This window comes from Antedon bifida, chromosome 9, assembly GCF_963402885.1.
Source record: "Antedon bifida chromosome 9, ecAntBifi1.1, whole genome shotgun sequence".
NCBI classification, from domain to species: domain Eukaryota; kingdom Metazoa; phylum Echinodermata; class Crinoidea; order Comatulida; family Antedonidae; genus Antedon; species Antedon bifida.
In genome coordinates, this window is record NC_136234.1 from 9,796,735 (window position 1) to 9,812,913 (window position 16,179).

At 36.9% G+C, this 16,179-nt stretch overlaps 2 protein-coding genes and 1 pseudogene across 2 annotated transcripts; all 3 read left to right on the forward strand.

Moving 5' to 3' along the window:
- LOC144852510 (uncharacterized) overlaps positions 1–16,179 on the forward strand; it is a 167,215-nt pseudogene that overhangs the window by 76,135 nt on the left and 74,901 nt on the right.
- Positions 17–1,355, forward strand: LOC144852057 (KRAB-A domain-containing protein 2-like). Its single transcript, XM_078709750.1, has one exon. It carries the CDS (start codon positions 58–60, stop codon positions 601–603), a length of 546 nt encoding a protein of 181 aa, XP_078565876.1. The 5' UTR covers positions 17–57; the 3' UTR covers positions 604–1,355.
- LOC144852925 (uncharacterized) lies at positions 5,300–6,366 on the forward strand. Its single transcript, XM_078710982.1, has 3 exons — positions 5,300–5,749; positions 5,886–6,060; positions 6,131–6,366. Exons 1-3 carry the CDS (start codon positions 5,300–5,302, stop codon positions 6,364–6,366), a joined length of 861 nt encoding a protein of 286 aa, XP_078567108.1.

Sequence of the window (16,179 nt, forward strand, 5' to 3'; positions counted from 1 at the left end):
TTACTCCATGAGTTTACAAATAAAGCTCCAAATCGACTAATAGTAGCAATCTCCGTGATGGATTGTATACAGATTTATCTAGTTGACATGCAGAAATCTATTAAATATAAGGGGAAAAACTATAGATATATATTGAGCACACTCGATGTATTTAGTAAGTACGTATGGTTAAAACCTTTAAAGAGAAAATCTAGCAGTATGGTGGCGAAGCAACTGAATGAATTATTTAACATTTTCGGTAATCCCAGAATTGTACAGAGCGACCAGGGAACAGAATTTCGTGGAAAAGTATCTTCCATGTTAGACCAGAGAGGAATAAAAGTTATCAGAAGTTCACCATACCATCCTCAATCGCAAGGCAAGATTGAACGCTTTCATAGAAATCTAAAATCAAAAATATCATTTGACTTGCTTACATGCAAAAAAAGAGGTTTGAATTGGGTACGTCAACTACCGTCATACGCTAAACTAATTAACGAAGAACCTAAAGAAGTCCTTGCTTGGCAATCACCTTTCGAAGTATTTTATGGTAGAAAGACCGACTGCAAGCATAATGGGACATCGGATATAGGTGGGAATATTAACAAATGGATGAAAACCTGAAATCCATCCGCTCGAAAGCTCATACTGCTTCCAAACGGGTTAATAAATGGACTGCTAAATATCAAGAGCGGAAACTTAAAGTACCAATTTACAAAGTTGGGGACACCATTCTTTTACGATTAAAAACAAAAAAGTCTAGAGTAACACACAAATTGACCGTATGTCCAGGAAAGATTATCGAAAGGAAACTGAAAGCGTACATGTACAAGGTGGAGTTCTGTCATCCTGTTACGGAAGCTAATGTTAAAAAATGGGTATCCGTGTCAAATATAACTGCAGATACACTGTGCACTCAAAGGCAACGAGAGAGAGAACGTACGGTCAATTTAAAAAAAAACGGAAAATGCTACGAAAGAAATTTTATCAGATAATCACCCACGACAATAAAATTGATGACATTCACAACAAATTTGGGTTAAATGTTGACTACGACCGAGCGGGAGATGGAAATTGCCAATTCAATGCTATATGCTATCAATTAAAAAACCTGGGATTATTCAGATCTCACGAAACACTCAGAAGCGAGGTAGTGCATTACTTAGAAAGCAGTCCACATCTTGGAAATTCCAATAGTTTAACACCATAGTCGAATTTTTTAAATGAAACACCCGACAATTATCTTGCTCGCATGTCACGAAATGGTACATTTGGGGATCATTTAACACTACAAGTTGTTTCTGAATTATTTTACATTCAAATAATTGTTGTATCAACATTAAACGGAGCAACAAGTATTATTCGGCCAGATGGCAGTAATACATTTATATTGGACATGCCTTACATCGTTCTGGGACATTTCGCGGAAAACGAAGGAGATCATTACGTTGCACTGGGACATACCAATGGCCAAACCCTTGATATTGTTAGAAGAAGTCTTCAAATCTCCTATAATCCATGTGACGGCAACAACAATCAACACTGATATATGTGACGGTGACGTTGAGCGATTTGTTTCTAACGAGGAAAAGTCAGTTATTGATGAATTAAACGAGCAGTCCGAGATTTCTGACGCCGATCAGCCGGACCTAGACGATTTCGACGAGCGACCTATTTCTGACGCCGACCAGTCAGTTTTGGATAATTTCGAAGCGGAGGGACATTTTCCTAAAAACGACCATCCAGTTCCTAATGTTTTTATTGAAAAAACTACAACTGGCGATGTATGTTATTTTGACTATTTGCCTTTTGAGTTGATTCTGAAAATAGTCGAATACGCTATCAGGAGAGATGTTCTAACAATGCAAATGTTGCGCTGTGTGAACTGGCAGTTTAATGCTGCTGTCAACCAGGCTGTAATGGCTCAATAGGAGAGCCAAGACTTCACATTAGTTCCTACATATTGAATGCACTCAAATTGCCAAATGCGACAGATTATGAACATGTTATCAGTGTCAGAAAATTAATAAGGAACGCAGGAAAATCCAGTGGACTTTCAATGATGCTTCGGATATTCCTACCTGTTAAAAAATGGCATAGTGGTTGGTTGGTGTTATGTAAAACAACACTACCTGGTTGGTTCGTGATTAAGCGATTTTTTTGGAGAGAAAAGTCCTAGTGTTTTAAAAGTGGCACTGTTATAAATACCAGCAAATATGACTTCTAATGCTCATACAATTAGTGTTATTAGGCATCTCCAATCAAGTGTAAGCCTACTATTAGTAGATAACATTATTTAATCGCATTGCAACTCCTCCTTAAATATTTTGTTAGGTAATTCATGAAGCCAATTTGTTCCTCATTAACAATACCGTTATACCTTGTACGTTGACTTATTTACTTATAATTATATTATACATAATTCTATTTCTTTAAATTGTCGAATATACGTTTGATAGTAAATCAGTTAAATTTTAATGCATTCAATAGGTAATATTATTCTCCGTATATCTTTATAATTATCCGCTAAAAATAGATATACAAATTAAACAATAAGCATCAGATTAAACCACGAATGTAAATAGTAGTATAGTAGGAAGTTTTGTCCATTAGTATAAAAGTTTGATACTATCGTATCGTGTATTATGTTTGGTTGGATATTGGTGTTACGGTATTATTCTATGTTACAATTTGTTTATCACTCTAAAATAAAGAAATATTCTTTTATTAGTTGTTCTTGCTCTAGCTCTTGTATTATTATCTTGTGGTTATAGTTTTGTAAAAAAATTGAACATTAGGAGCTACTGCAATAACTGAACGACGAGTATAGCATTGATCTTGTAGTATCGTGTACACCGAGCATCGACTTGGAGCTATAATACGTACATAATACTAATATAGTAAGCCCAACTGCACTTCAAGCAGCAATGATATATGACCTTGTAGTATCGTGGAACTATACGTACATAACAGTAAGCCAACAAATTTAATAACCACACATTACATACAAGTAGCAATTTAACCTTAACCTTGTTGTATCGTGAGCGCATCGACTTATAACTATACGTACATAATAGTAAGCCAACAACCACACACTAGAAGCAACAATGATATAACATGGCCTTGACCTTGAAGTATCGTGCACGCGCGCAGCAAATAACAAATATTGTCTTGAACTATTACGTTCATTAAACAAACGAGTTAACGTGCAAATATCGCGCGCACGAGCAGCAAATGATAATAATCCAACGTGTTAACGACGACCCTAACAGACATATCGTGAACAAACAACTCAATACAATCATGATATAATGTATTAACTCGATCAAAATTGTCTGAATCTAGCATTAAATTTGATCTGATTTTTTTTACATTTGTGGGCGAAAAAGTCTCTTTTTTTTTTACATTTGTGGGCGTTATCACATTTGTGGGCGATGATCGTTTTCACATTTGTGGGCGCTGTTTTCACATTTGTGGTTGATGCGTTTTCACATTTGTGGTTATTTTCACATTTGTGGGTGATGCGTTTTCACATTTGTGGTTGTTTTCACATTTGTGGGTGATGCGTTTTCACATTTGTGGTTGTTTTCACATTTGTGGGCGTTTTCACATTTGTGGGCGTTTTCACATTTGTGGGTTCAACAACTCTCCTCCAATCAGCAAACTCCACACAATCCTTCTCTGCAACACAAATACTCTGCTTCACTAGCTTCACACAATAGCTCTCTAAAACAAAAGAAAGGTTCAAATAGTGAAAACAAAAGGGAAAGTAAGAATGACTTGCAAAATATATATACAACTATATGTCACTTGTGACAGTATGAACAAAGGAAAACAAAACGGTGGTCCTACAGTTCATGTCACCATAAATGGTTATCGATTTCCAATACTAATTGATACAGGAGCATCCATAAATGTCATGGATATAGACACACATCAGAAAATAAAGAATGCCATGCTAACACCAGCAAATATAAAAGTGTATGGCTACAATGCAGAACACCCAATGAAATTTCTGGGGAAGTTTAAATCAGTTATCGAAACTAAGCGACGTATAGCAGTTGCGACCATCTATGTAACGGAAAAAGTAAACAGTGGTTGTTTGTTAAGCAATCAAACTGCATAAGAGCTCGGATTGGTCAGTATTCATATCAATAACGTGGGAAATACTTGCACTTCCAAGATAAAAACGGCAGATCCCAAGATAACTGAAATAGTAGAAGCACATGCTTCAGTTTTTGAAAGTGTGGGAAAACTAAAAGAACATAAAGTTAAAGTAAAAGATACAAATATGGTAATACAAACGTTGAAATGAATAAAGATATATATACAGAATTGATCTAGCTTATTTATTTTTTTTTCAAACTAATTAAGTATGAAAAAATTGCGTTTTGTTTGTCCTTTTTGTAAGCCTACGCCCCGCCCACATTGTTTTTTCTGAATCTCGGACATTACGTCATTATGACATCGTGACGTCATTCTTGTACACTCGTTCTACTTCCGGGACTGCACATGTGTGAACCGCGATGCTGTTTTGGTATTCTTTTTCATTGCGATCCTTTCATCAACCGATACATAATTCAATAGCCTAAAATATTTTCGATTAATTCTGGTCTTTATTCAACATGCGCAGTGTGGCGTATGGTTGCAGCAAAACCCATGCTGATGGGGTAAGTTTTCACTTGTTTCCGAATGAGGTAAAATTGCGAAGGGAATGGACTTTGGTTGCCCAAAAAACCAGAATGGATTGGAAGCCTAGTAAATACTTGGCGTTGTGTAGCGACCATTTTGAACTCGAATGCTACGAAGAGAAGGTCCGGTTTGGGAGTGAGCTCGGCGTAAGTGGCAAAATAAACAAACGATTAAAGCCAAATATGAAGTCAACAATATTTGTGAAGCCTAAAACACCAAGTCAAAGTGTTAACAAAAAACGAAGATCTACCGCCTATGAAAAAAGGGAGCACAACAGGGTAAGTCAATTATTGTAGGCCTTTCTTCTAGGCTCCTATTGTTTTCGCCCCGTTCGGCTTTCGTAATTTTATTTTATTCTAATAAACAAGTCACATGACTGACTACATCAAGCATTCCCATCTTATTATTACTACATTATTCAAGCCAATTAGCTTTACTTGCCTAGACTAAATTACTAGTACTACTCACTCAGGCCTAACGAAACTGTATTATTTAATTATTGTTGAAATTTAGTGGTGATTGTATTTGCCCATGGAGTTATAAAGCTAATTTTATAACTCCATGATACAGAGGACGCAAGTACCTGGTATGTGAGAATGAATTGTTGGTCGCTTTTAATACTTGCGTAATGTGCAGTCATCCATCAACAAGCAGGATTGCATCAACAATTGGGACATTTTGTCGGGTGAAGCAGGAATGCATCAGTTGTGATTTCCAACGAATATGGAGTAGTCAACCATTCATAAAGAATGTGTCAGCTGGTAATTTACTGCTCTCGGCTGCAATTTTGATGTCCGGGAGTTCTGTAACCAACAGCTTGTGCCTTTTTAGTCACCTAAAGATGGTAGCCATTTGTAGGAAAACTTTAATCGAGCATCAAAAGATGTATTTACTGCCAAGTATCCGACAAGTCTGGAGGAACCACCAAGAGAAGGCAATTACCAATTTGAAGGAAGATGAGAGCGTTGTTTTGGGAGGAGACGGTAGGGCAGATTCTCCAGGGCACTCTGCCAAATATGGCAGCTACACTATGATGGACCTGAAGCTAAATAAAATTATAGAGATACAAATTGTTCAGGTACTTTCTCATTACATAATAGCTGTATACAAAGATACTAACCTACAAACTTATCCCTTTGAAACCAAATAATTATTTGAAACTATTTTTATTAAATAAGCATATTTATTCTATTACAGTCGAATGAAGTTGGTAGTACTGCAGCTACCATATGGAAAAGGAAGGGCTGATAAGGGCAGTCAATTTCTTAAAAGAAAATAACATAGAAATATCAACATTGGTGATGGACCGGCATTGCCAAATAAAGAAGTGGGTGCGGGAAAACCTACCAGATACAAAGCACAAATTTGACCTCTGGCATATTGCAAAAGGTAATTGTTTTTCAAAAAAGCACAACTTTAATTTAATTATTCAATTTTGTTAAATTATTTATTTTATTAGGGGTTTCAAAGAAGCTTGTGGCAAAGCTGGTTAGTGGTAAAGATGTTAAGCCGTGGATCCACAGCATAAGCAACCACCTGTACTGGTGTGCAACTTCAACTGTGGATGGTGATGGCAAAATGATGCTTGCAAAGTGGAAATCAGTGGGCCAGCATATCCAAAATATACACACGGGCCATGGCGATGTGTTTGGTGACCCATTACCATATAATTTGCACCTAAAATCAGAACTCTAGGTGCCTTTTTAGCAGTGAAAATTTGAAGTCCGCCATTTTGAAATCCAACATGGCCGCCATGCAATCAAAATGTTAGTTATACCAATATGTTTGGTGACCCCACCACCATTTAATTTGCACCTAAAATCAGAACTCTAGGTGCCTCTTTAGCAGAGATATACCTGAAAAGTGAACATTGGGGGTCCCCCATTTTGAAATCCAAAATGGCGGCTTTCCCCTGACCAAATTTTGTGCAACCCTTCCATTTCATGTTTTTGACACCCTAATGAATAACTGTGCAAAGTTTCAAAATGTTATCACAATTTGAAGGATTGGTTCACTTAACAGGCCTACTATTACTGTTTTATGACCATTTTAGTCTAGCCTAGGTCTAGCTTTAGATCGTAGGCCTAGAAAAATCGTGGACGAAAGTGACTTTCGTGATGACAGTCGAGTTATATTTCTTTTTAATGCTAGTTGCTGTACGAATTTCAACTTGCAGACCTCTGTATAATAATTGTTTAAGTGTAATTCTCATGTTTGTTTGTGGGAGATTCCATAACAAATTAAAGTACCGTATATTTCGGTGTATAAGTCGCACCTGTGTATAAGACGCACCCCCTAACTGAGAGTAAAATATCGGTATTTTTTATATCGTCGATGTATAAGATGCACTTTATATTTCATCAAAACAATGTTTTTTTAAATTGTAATCAATATTATTGTAATAATATATTTTGTTATATCAACAACGGCGTCCTTTATTTAGGTATTTTCCTACCTAGGCTCGGCCGCGCCCAGCCTCAACAAGTTGTTTCTAACTTGTTATTCATGAGTTTCGCACCCGCAACATCGAGTGTGTGTAACACGCACGTGTGTGCTAGCTTTGCTCGACATCGATCATTTCGAGAGGGTGCACGTTTTTACGGACAATCGTATTCGATTAGTATCTATGTATCCGAGAAGTGTGTACGCTAGGTCCATGCTATAATCACCTGGAGAATATACTAGTCGAATACCGTACACCATGTGGCTGCCAAGAAGGGCGGTCGGCGATCGTGCGTATAAAAATAAATACTATTCCAATCGTAAACGTTTACAAATGAAATTTTATCGGAGCGCCTAAAACAGCTCCATAATGAACAAATCTTTTCATCATATTTAGTATAACGTTACGTTAGTACACTGTATCTAGGCCCAGCCTACTCAGGCCTAGCCAACGAGGTGACGATATGTACAATCTGTGTGGTGTGGCATTTATGTTCGGTGTATAAGACGCACCCTTAATTTAGAAGTCAAAAGTGCGACTTATACACCGAAATATACGGTATGTAAACAAAATAATGTTTTTCATGAACAATGATCAACATAGTCCATTTTCGAAGGTACACGAAATACCACGAAACGGGGGTTGTGTCTCCGTAACGTTGGGTGTGCCAGCCAAAACGTGTTGTTTTACCACCAATAACAATGCCCTAATACGCTTTTTTTAATCAGTGCGTACATTACATGTCATTGTGCTTCATGTAAATTAATAGGGATGTACGCTGGGAATAAATGTTGAATGATTTTGTGATAAAGATTGTCCGTCACAACCAGGGACTCCAGACTTTATTTTATGTTTTTTAATGGAATAGTCCATGTGTTTAGAGGGGAGAGGTCTGTATTGTTATTACTAAATTTAGGCATGGCATTGTTATTAACATTACTGTATATGAAACTATTTGGTAGGCTATTTTTTTAAATTATACATTTATCTTTTATTGTTATTGTTAGCATGGTTGTAGTATTTTAAAAAGGAATATTCTGTTACACCCATATTTAATGGAACGGTCCAATTATTTTTTTTACAGTTTTGTCATTGTTGTTTATGTATGCAATGTAAACTGTTTTATTATATAATATACTATATTTATTTTAAATTAAAGTTATACTGTATCAATATCAATGTAGATTTACAACTATAAAACATGAAATATTCAAACCAAAAATAAAATATGTACAGGCAGGGTCATTCCATCTCAGATCACCCAATGAGTTAAACCCTACCTCTTCCAATTTTGATGAAATTTGGTATATGGGTGATTCATAGCAATTAAAGCCAAAATTTCAAATTTTAACTTTATCGGACCAACGGTTTTCGAGATATCGAAATTTCAATTTTCGGTTTTTACGCAAAAAAGGGCGCGGCCGCCACGTTTCAAAGAGCTGTATCTCGGGAACTATAGGTTCGATTTTAAAAACAAAGGTATTTTTGTAAAGGGGAGACCATAAGGAATCTAAATATACTAATTGTGTGTGTTTTATGTTAATTTTAAGTTGAATAAAACTTTGACATATATTTTGACCTTGAAATTGACCCCGTGGAACACGCCCGATTTGTTGGTGACTATCACGAAAAATGTAGCTCTACGTGTCAACTACAACATATAAAAAAATTGGAGGGGTTTTTTTGTTTGTTTCCATGAAATTACAATTTGAAGTTGACATACCTCTTCCTTTTAGTGTATTTTTGGTGTCTGTCCATGCATTACTTCAATGTCAATTTGATGTATTCCAAAAAAAAATTTTATTTACAAACTAAATTATAATTTTACAATTGTCTATGTCTGGCCTTTACTCCTTGTCATCTATAGTTCCCGAGATACAGCTATTTGAAACGTGGCGGCCGCGCCCTTTTTTGCGTAAAAACCGAAAATTGAAATTGCTATATCGAAAACCGTTGGTCTGATAAAGTTAAAATTTGAAATGTTGGCGTTAATTGCTATGAATCACCCATATACCAAATTTCATCAAAATTGGAAGAGGTAGGGTTTAAAATTCCATTTTTTTTGGGTGAACTGAGATGGAATGACCCGCAGATGAGATGCAAGCTTCTCATCTTACTACATTTATATTTTCAGCTATACAAACTTGACCTTGCCAACGGCTGAATGTGGTGCACATTTGCAACATGACTCCTCCACATTTTGGTTGTGTTCGTACGTATAAAAAAAAAAGCGTTTATTTTTAACCTAGCCCCAAGGCATGCATCAGACACCGTTCGTACGTACAGATTATTTACCGATTATAACCAGTTATGCCCATGCTTGAACGATTCATGGCCATGCTTGAACGATTCATGGCCGGGAAATTACGTTTAGAGGTCAGCCCGGTTTGTAACCTACGACCCACAACGTGCGAATTATTTGATTCTCTACCATTTCTTCTCTGTTTTGTATACGCCTTTTTCACGAAACGGAAGACATCTTCGATCGATGACAAACAATGCAATCTTGATTGTAATTAAGTTAAATTATGTTATACTAGATGGTACCCTCGCTTCGCTCGCATACCATCTAGGTCGTGCCCACAGATGGTTCTCGAATACACAGTAATTCCAGCGTAACAAAACTGGCGATTTCAAATGTACGTACCGCAGGACTATAATACATTGTCGTTTACAGAAACGAATAAATAGACACGATGATTTATGTAGTCAACTAAAATTAGCACCCTGGGAAATACTTCCAAAGAAAAAACTTATCACAAAATGAGTCCAAATTTTTGAATTTGTGTTTTGTATGTAACATTAGGGTTAAGGGATGGGAAAGCAGATAGGTACAAAGAGGAACAATTTTTAAATATATTCTTTATCCACTCAGCAACGAAATATTTTTTTCATGTTTTATAGGCCTATAAATAATATACCTTTAAATACAGTAAAATATTTGTGATTTGTTAAAACTGTCACTGTCATAATCGATTGAAATATTAAAGTACATGTCACGATACACCACTACGACATTTATATTATTGGTAATTATTAATTAATACAAACGTTGAGAAGGAACTGTCAGTATAAAGTTTATTTGTATATCTAACAGTAGATCCTATCCACAATCTCAGTAATAAAGTTTATTTGTATATATTTTTATATTACATCTAACAGTACGAACATTCACAGTAAGAAATGCTCGATTCAAATGTGTAATGTTGAGTTGTATTTGGCTATAGCGCCACCTATAGACGAATGTGGGAATAAACAGGCTGTTGGCCTAGCGATGTAAAACGTGTACATGTGCGTATTTATTGTTGTACTAAAACATCATTATAAAGCCTTCCAGCGTCCAGTGAGAGACGTCCACATGGCGTCAGAAGTGTTAAAGATCTTCATAGAAGACGAACAAGATATTCCTGAAGCTTCGCAAGGCGAAGTGACGAGATAAGTTGTTTATTTGTATATTCTGGTATCAATTGAATACAGTCAAGTCCTCCGACGGTTCGAGCATGGCTCAACGCGGCGGACAACAACAACAGCAACAGGCCTCGTCATCGGAGCAGCCTAGAAGGGCAGGAACGGCGTATAAGGCAAACGTACCTGTGCCAAATAAATTAGAGTTGCATACGGAGAGCTCCGAAGCAGCTTGGAGAAAATTTAAAAGGCAGTGGGACAATTACGAAGTTGCTTCAAGACTTAAAGATGAGTCAAATGCATACAGAGGGGCTGTATTATTAGCGTGTATAGGCGAGGATGGGTTTGAAACGTATGACGGACTTCACTTTGCAGATGATGAAGACAGACATGACATTGATGTCATACTCAGAAAATTCAAAGATTACTGCATAGGTGAGTCTAATGAAATCTACGAAACGTTCAAATTCAACCAGCGGGCTCAGCAGACTGCTGAAGGTATAGATGCCTATGTAACTGCACTACGTAAGCTTGCCAAAACATGTAATTTTGTAAATAATGATAGAATGATACGTGATAGAATAGTTAGTGGTGTCAAGGATGAGAAAATCCGACAGAAATTATTAGCACAAAAAAACCTAACATTACAAACCTGTATCGATACATGCAGAGCACATGAGGCATCGCATTCTCAAGCAAGAGCGATGACCAGCCAGGCATCAGTGTCGGTGGTGCAGCAGCAAAAGAAGAGTAGTGATCCAAAGAAACGGTGTTACAGGTGTGATAGACAGCACAGTAAAAGTGAGATTTGTCCAGCCAAGTCGGCAAGTTGTCGAAAATGCACAAAAGTGGGACATTTTGCTGTAGTGTGTAGAAGTTCACATCCAAGTACCGGTAGTAAAAGTGAAACACCAAAAAAATATGGTAGACAAAAGAAAAGCTCACTGCGTCTATTACAGGAGGAAGAGCAACCTTCTGTTAATCAACCTCTTGCTGATCAATTCCTTGGGGCTGTGACACAAGAGAAGAGTGTGACTGATCCATGGTGCGTTGAAATAGAAATGGAAGACCAGCTAATGAATTTTAAAATAGACACGGGAGCTGATGTAACTGTCATAGACACTGCAAACATACCAAAAGGGAAATATCCCCTTTGCAAAGCTGATCGAAAGTTATATGGTCCGGGTAGAAACTTAATCCCAGTACTTGGAAAGTTCACAGCTAAGTTGAAACTCAAACAACAAAATAAGAGAATATACAGGAGGTATACGTTGTAGAAAAACTGGAACAATCTTTGCTAGGGAGACCGGCTATTGAAGCCATGAAGTTAATTTATAAGGTTAATACTGTCAAGGTAATATCAGACAAGTACTACAGACAGAATCATCCTAAATTGTTCAAAGGATTGGGTAAACTGAAGGATACTTATAAAATCAGGCTGAGTCAAGACGCAAAGCCATTTGCTGTTTGTGCACCAAGAAGGGTACCAATACCACTGCAACAAAAGGTAGAAAAGGTACTACATCGATTGCAGAATTTAGACGTCATTAGACCGGTCACAACACCAACAGATTGGTGTGCACCAATTGTGGTAGTTCCAAAGCCAAGAAATGACACAGTCAGACTTTGTGTTGACCTAACCAAACTAAACGAGAGTGTAAAAAGGGAAAATTACCCTCTGCCGTCAACTGATCAATTGTTAGCCCAGTTGAAGGGTGCAAAGTTTTTTACCAAGCTCGATTGTAATAGTGGGTTTTACCAGGTCCCATTAGACGCAGAGTCACAAGAGTTGACTACATTTATTACGCCATTCGGGCGTTTTTGTTTTAAAAGATTACCTTTTGGAATTTCGTCAGGTCCAGAAATTTTTCACCGAATCATGGCACAGATGCTATCAGGGATTCCGGGTGTGATTTGTGACATCGACGATGTTTTGATATCAGGTCAAAATGACCAGGAACATGATGACAGAGTACACAAGGTTCTACTAAAAATGGAATCGGCTGGAATCACTCTGAATGAAAAATGTGAATTCAAACTCACAAGTATTAAGTTTTTAGGTCATGTTCTGTCAGCACAGGGAGTACAGATGGATCCTAACAAGGTGGAAGCTATACAAAAATTCCCAAGACCAACCAATGTCCCAGAACTGCGTAGATTAATGGGATTGGTTAATTTTGTTAGGAAATTCTCCCCAGATCTAGCAGATGAAACAAAGCCGATGCGTGATCTACTTAAGAAAGAGACAAAGTGGATGTGGGACGTGATGCAGGAGCAAGCTTTTACTAAACTGAAAAAGAAGCTGTGCTCACCACCAGTACTAGCTCACTATAGTCCACATCTACCTACTAAAGTTTCTGCTGATGCATCATCATATTGACTTGGGGCAGTGTTGCTGCAAGAAACAGAGATGTGCTGGCGACCAGTCTTCTATGCTTCGAGATCGATGACCACAACAGAGCAGCGATATGCACAAGTTGAAAAAGAAGCTTTGGCTGCTACTTGGGCTTGTGAAAAATTTGCAGATTTCTTAGTTGGCTTACCAACGTTCACTATAGAAACAGATCATCGCCCATTACTTGCACTTTTGAAGACAAAGGCTATTGATGAGCTTACTCCGAGAATCCAAAGATTTCGTATGAGATTAATGAGATATACATATCAGATGAAGTACACAGCTGGAAAAGACTTGACTACAGCTGATGCGCTTTCTCAAGCTCCAGTGGGACTTCCAGATGAAAGTGAAGTTGAGTTGGCTGAGTCGACAGCTGAATTTGTGCATGAAGTAGTTGATGCGTTACCAGCAACAACACAGAAATTAAACAAGATTAAAGAGGCACAAATGGCTGATCCCGAATGCACACAGGTGATAAAATTGACCAAGGAGGGATGGCCTAGGCAAGGAAGAATCGACTCCAATCTTATTCCATACTATCAAATCCGAGATGATCTTACAGTATTAGATGGATTGTTAATGTTTGGCACCAGACTTGTAATCCCGGATCCTCTAAGAGGTGACATCTTAAGTCGTATACATGCAGGACATCAAGGGATTGTAAAATGCAGAGCTCTAGCTAAAATATCGGTTTGGTGGCCAGGGATTAGTAAGACAATCCAGAATCTAGTAGACAAGTGTACAGTATGTGAAAAAGAAAAACGAAAGCGACCAGAACCGTTGCAGCCGAGCAAAGTTCCAGAGTACCCATGGCAGCATTTGGCTTTGGATCTTTTTGAGTGGAATGGACGTAATTACTTGCTTGTCGTAGACTATTTTTCTAGATTTATAGAAATTGCATACCTTAAGTCATCCACCTCATCAGAAACAGTTATTGAACATTTAAAGAGCATATTTGCCAGACATGGAGTGCCAGAAAAGGTTAGATCAGACAATGGCCCTCAATTTTCATCATTAAATTACAGGGCAACACCATTACAATCAGGATTTAGCCCAGCTGAGATGTTAATGGGAAGGAAAATACGAACAAGAGTTCCTATTGTGACCAACAGCTTGACACCAGACTGGCCTCAATTCGACAAAATGATTGCAACAGACCAATCAAGAAAAGAGAAAATGAAAATGTCATTTGATAAAAAGCATAGAGCAAAAGAACTATCAAACTTACCTGTGGGAGAGAAAGTGTGGATAACACACCCAATGGAACGAAGTGGTACCGTACATCGTAGAGTTGCACCAAGATCATATGAGATCCAAACTTCAACAGGAGTTACAATGCGAAATCGAAAACACCTTAGTAGACGGTCAGAGTTGTATCCTCCGAGGATGCATCCAATACGGGAGGGATCGACCTTGCCCCCGGTGGCAGGTCAAAATAACAATGATTTTGATTGCTTTACAGATACTGAACAGGTAGAAGGTCCTCAACTTAACCACAATCAACAATATAAGACTAGAAGTGGGCGACTAATCAAGCCCCCAGAAAAATTGGATTTGTAATTTATGCAACAATGATTATACTTAAATTGTTAACTACAAAAAATCAGATGACTTGTTTATAATCCACATAACGGATGTATGACGTTAATTGTTGAGTTGGTGTTATAATTTTAAAAGAACAAAAGAAGATGCATGTTTAGTGTTTAAACTTCTATAAGCATTTATTTAAACCTTTTTTACAAGTTCCTCCAAACATGCAAATGTTGAGTTGTATTTGGCTATAGCGCCACCTATAGACGAATGTGGGAATAAACAGGCTGTTGGCCTAGCGATGTAAAACGTGTACATGTGCGTATTTATTGTTGTACTAAAACATCATTATAAAGCCTTCCAGCGTCCAGTGAGAGACGTCCACAAAATGAGGACCAAAAATAGTTAATAGGTATTTACAGTATTGTCAAAGTATTGCAAGTTTATTCTCAAAGGGCCCATATATTTACCTACCGTATGTGTTAAACCATGGGCTCATAAATTTACCTACTTGTGTTAAACCAAACTCTGGCAGACTGAGAGATTGGGATGTTCCATTCATCGCAAATCAATACATTTGTATAATCGTTAATTATATTAAATCTATCAAAATAGTATTTTTTTAAGAAAATCGGCCTGTCTTCAACATTATGATGCTGTACTCTAGCTGTTCAACCGGTTTTCAGCTATCAAAAACAATTATCGTAGAAGGAGATAGGAAAATGGGAAGCCTCCTCGCATTTTTGTGGCGGGTATTTTTCAAGATGGACATCCATTAGACAGTGTATACCACGATCGGAAAACACCCCTATTTGGGGCAAATCGTTGAACCTAAATTCGTTTTAATCGTCAATAACTAATTATCTAACTTAATTTAATTAGTAAACAGGGTTACATCAGGTGGTTAAAATCAGTACCGAAAGTACGAACCAACTTTATATACCATCGAGTAAAAATTAAGGCGCGATTTTAGTCTAGGACCTAGGTCGGATTTGTATGCATTTAATTTAGGAGAGAATATCTCAACTGTTATAGGATAATTTGACCCCAACGAACGACATGGAATGTGTGCCAAATTTGCTATCCGGGACGAACATGCCCAAAATCGGGGTCAAAGGTTATAAATGTGTGGTTCTTTTATCTCGACAACCACTTGTCGTACAGATTTGCTTTTGGTGTCAAATTGTTCAGAATATACATATTTATATTCAGTCTAACACAACTTTTAGCGAAAAAATGACCGGAAATGCTTTTACTGACCTTTGACCCAAAAAACACATTTTCGGGTAAATTATTCTTTAAAATGCCAATGGACAAACTTTATGGTATCAAATGAAAGCATACACAATATGCTACCCATTGCTGCCCAACTTGTATTGAAAATTTTTAATTATGAAGCTAATTGTATGGAAAATGTGCATATTTTGATTATTTTTATACAAAAAAAAGAATATTTGGTAGTGTAATTGTTATGTTTATTTATATAATATTAAATAATTTAAGTATTTGGAAAAACTATTTGGTATCAAATAAAAGCCCATAAAATATTCTATCCATTGCTATCCAACTTGTATTACAAATCTGTAATTATTATGCTAATTTTGTGACAAAAGTGCATATTTTATTATTTTTTTACTAAAATGAGTATATTAAATAGTGTAAATTTATTTTGCTTTATTTATAATATTAAATAATTCAAGTGTTCTTTAGGTGTCAAATTTTTCAGAATATACAT

Coding starts and splice junctions, on each gene's coding strand:
- LOC144852925 (XM_078710982.1), top strand. CDS start 5,300: ATGTGCAGTCATCCATCAACAAGCAGGATTGCATCAACAATTGGGACA. Junction 5,750..5,885: donor TAGAGATACAAATTGTTCAG/GTACTTTCTCAT, acceptor TGAAGTTGGTAG/TACTGCAGCTACCATATGGA. Junction 6,061..6,130: donor CCTCTGGCATATTGCAAAAG/GTAATTGTTTTT, acceptor TTATTTTATTAG/GGGTTTCAAAGAAGCTTGTG.
- LOC144852057 (XM_078709750.1), top strand. CDS start 58: ATGGATTGTATACAGATTTATCTAGTTGACATGCAGAAATCTATTAAA.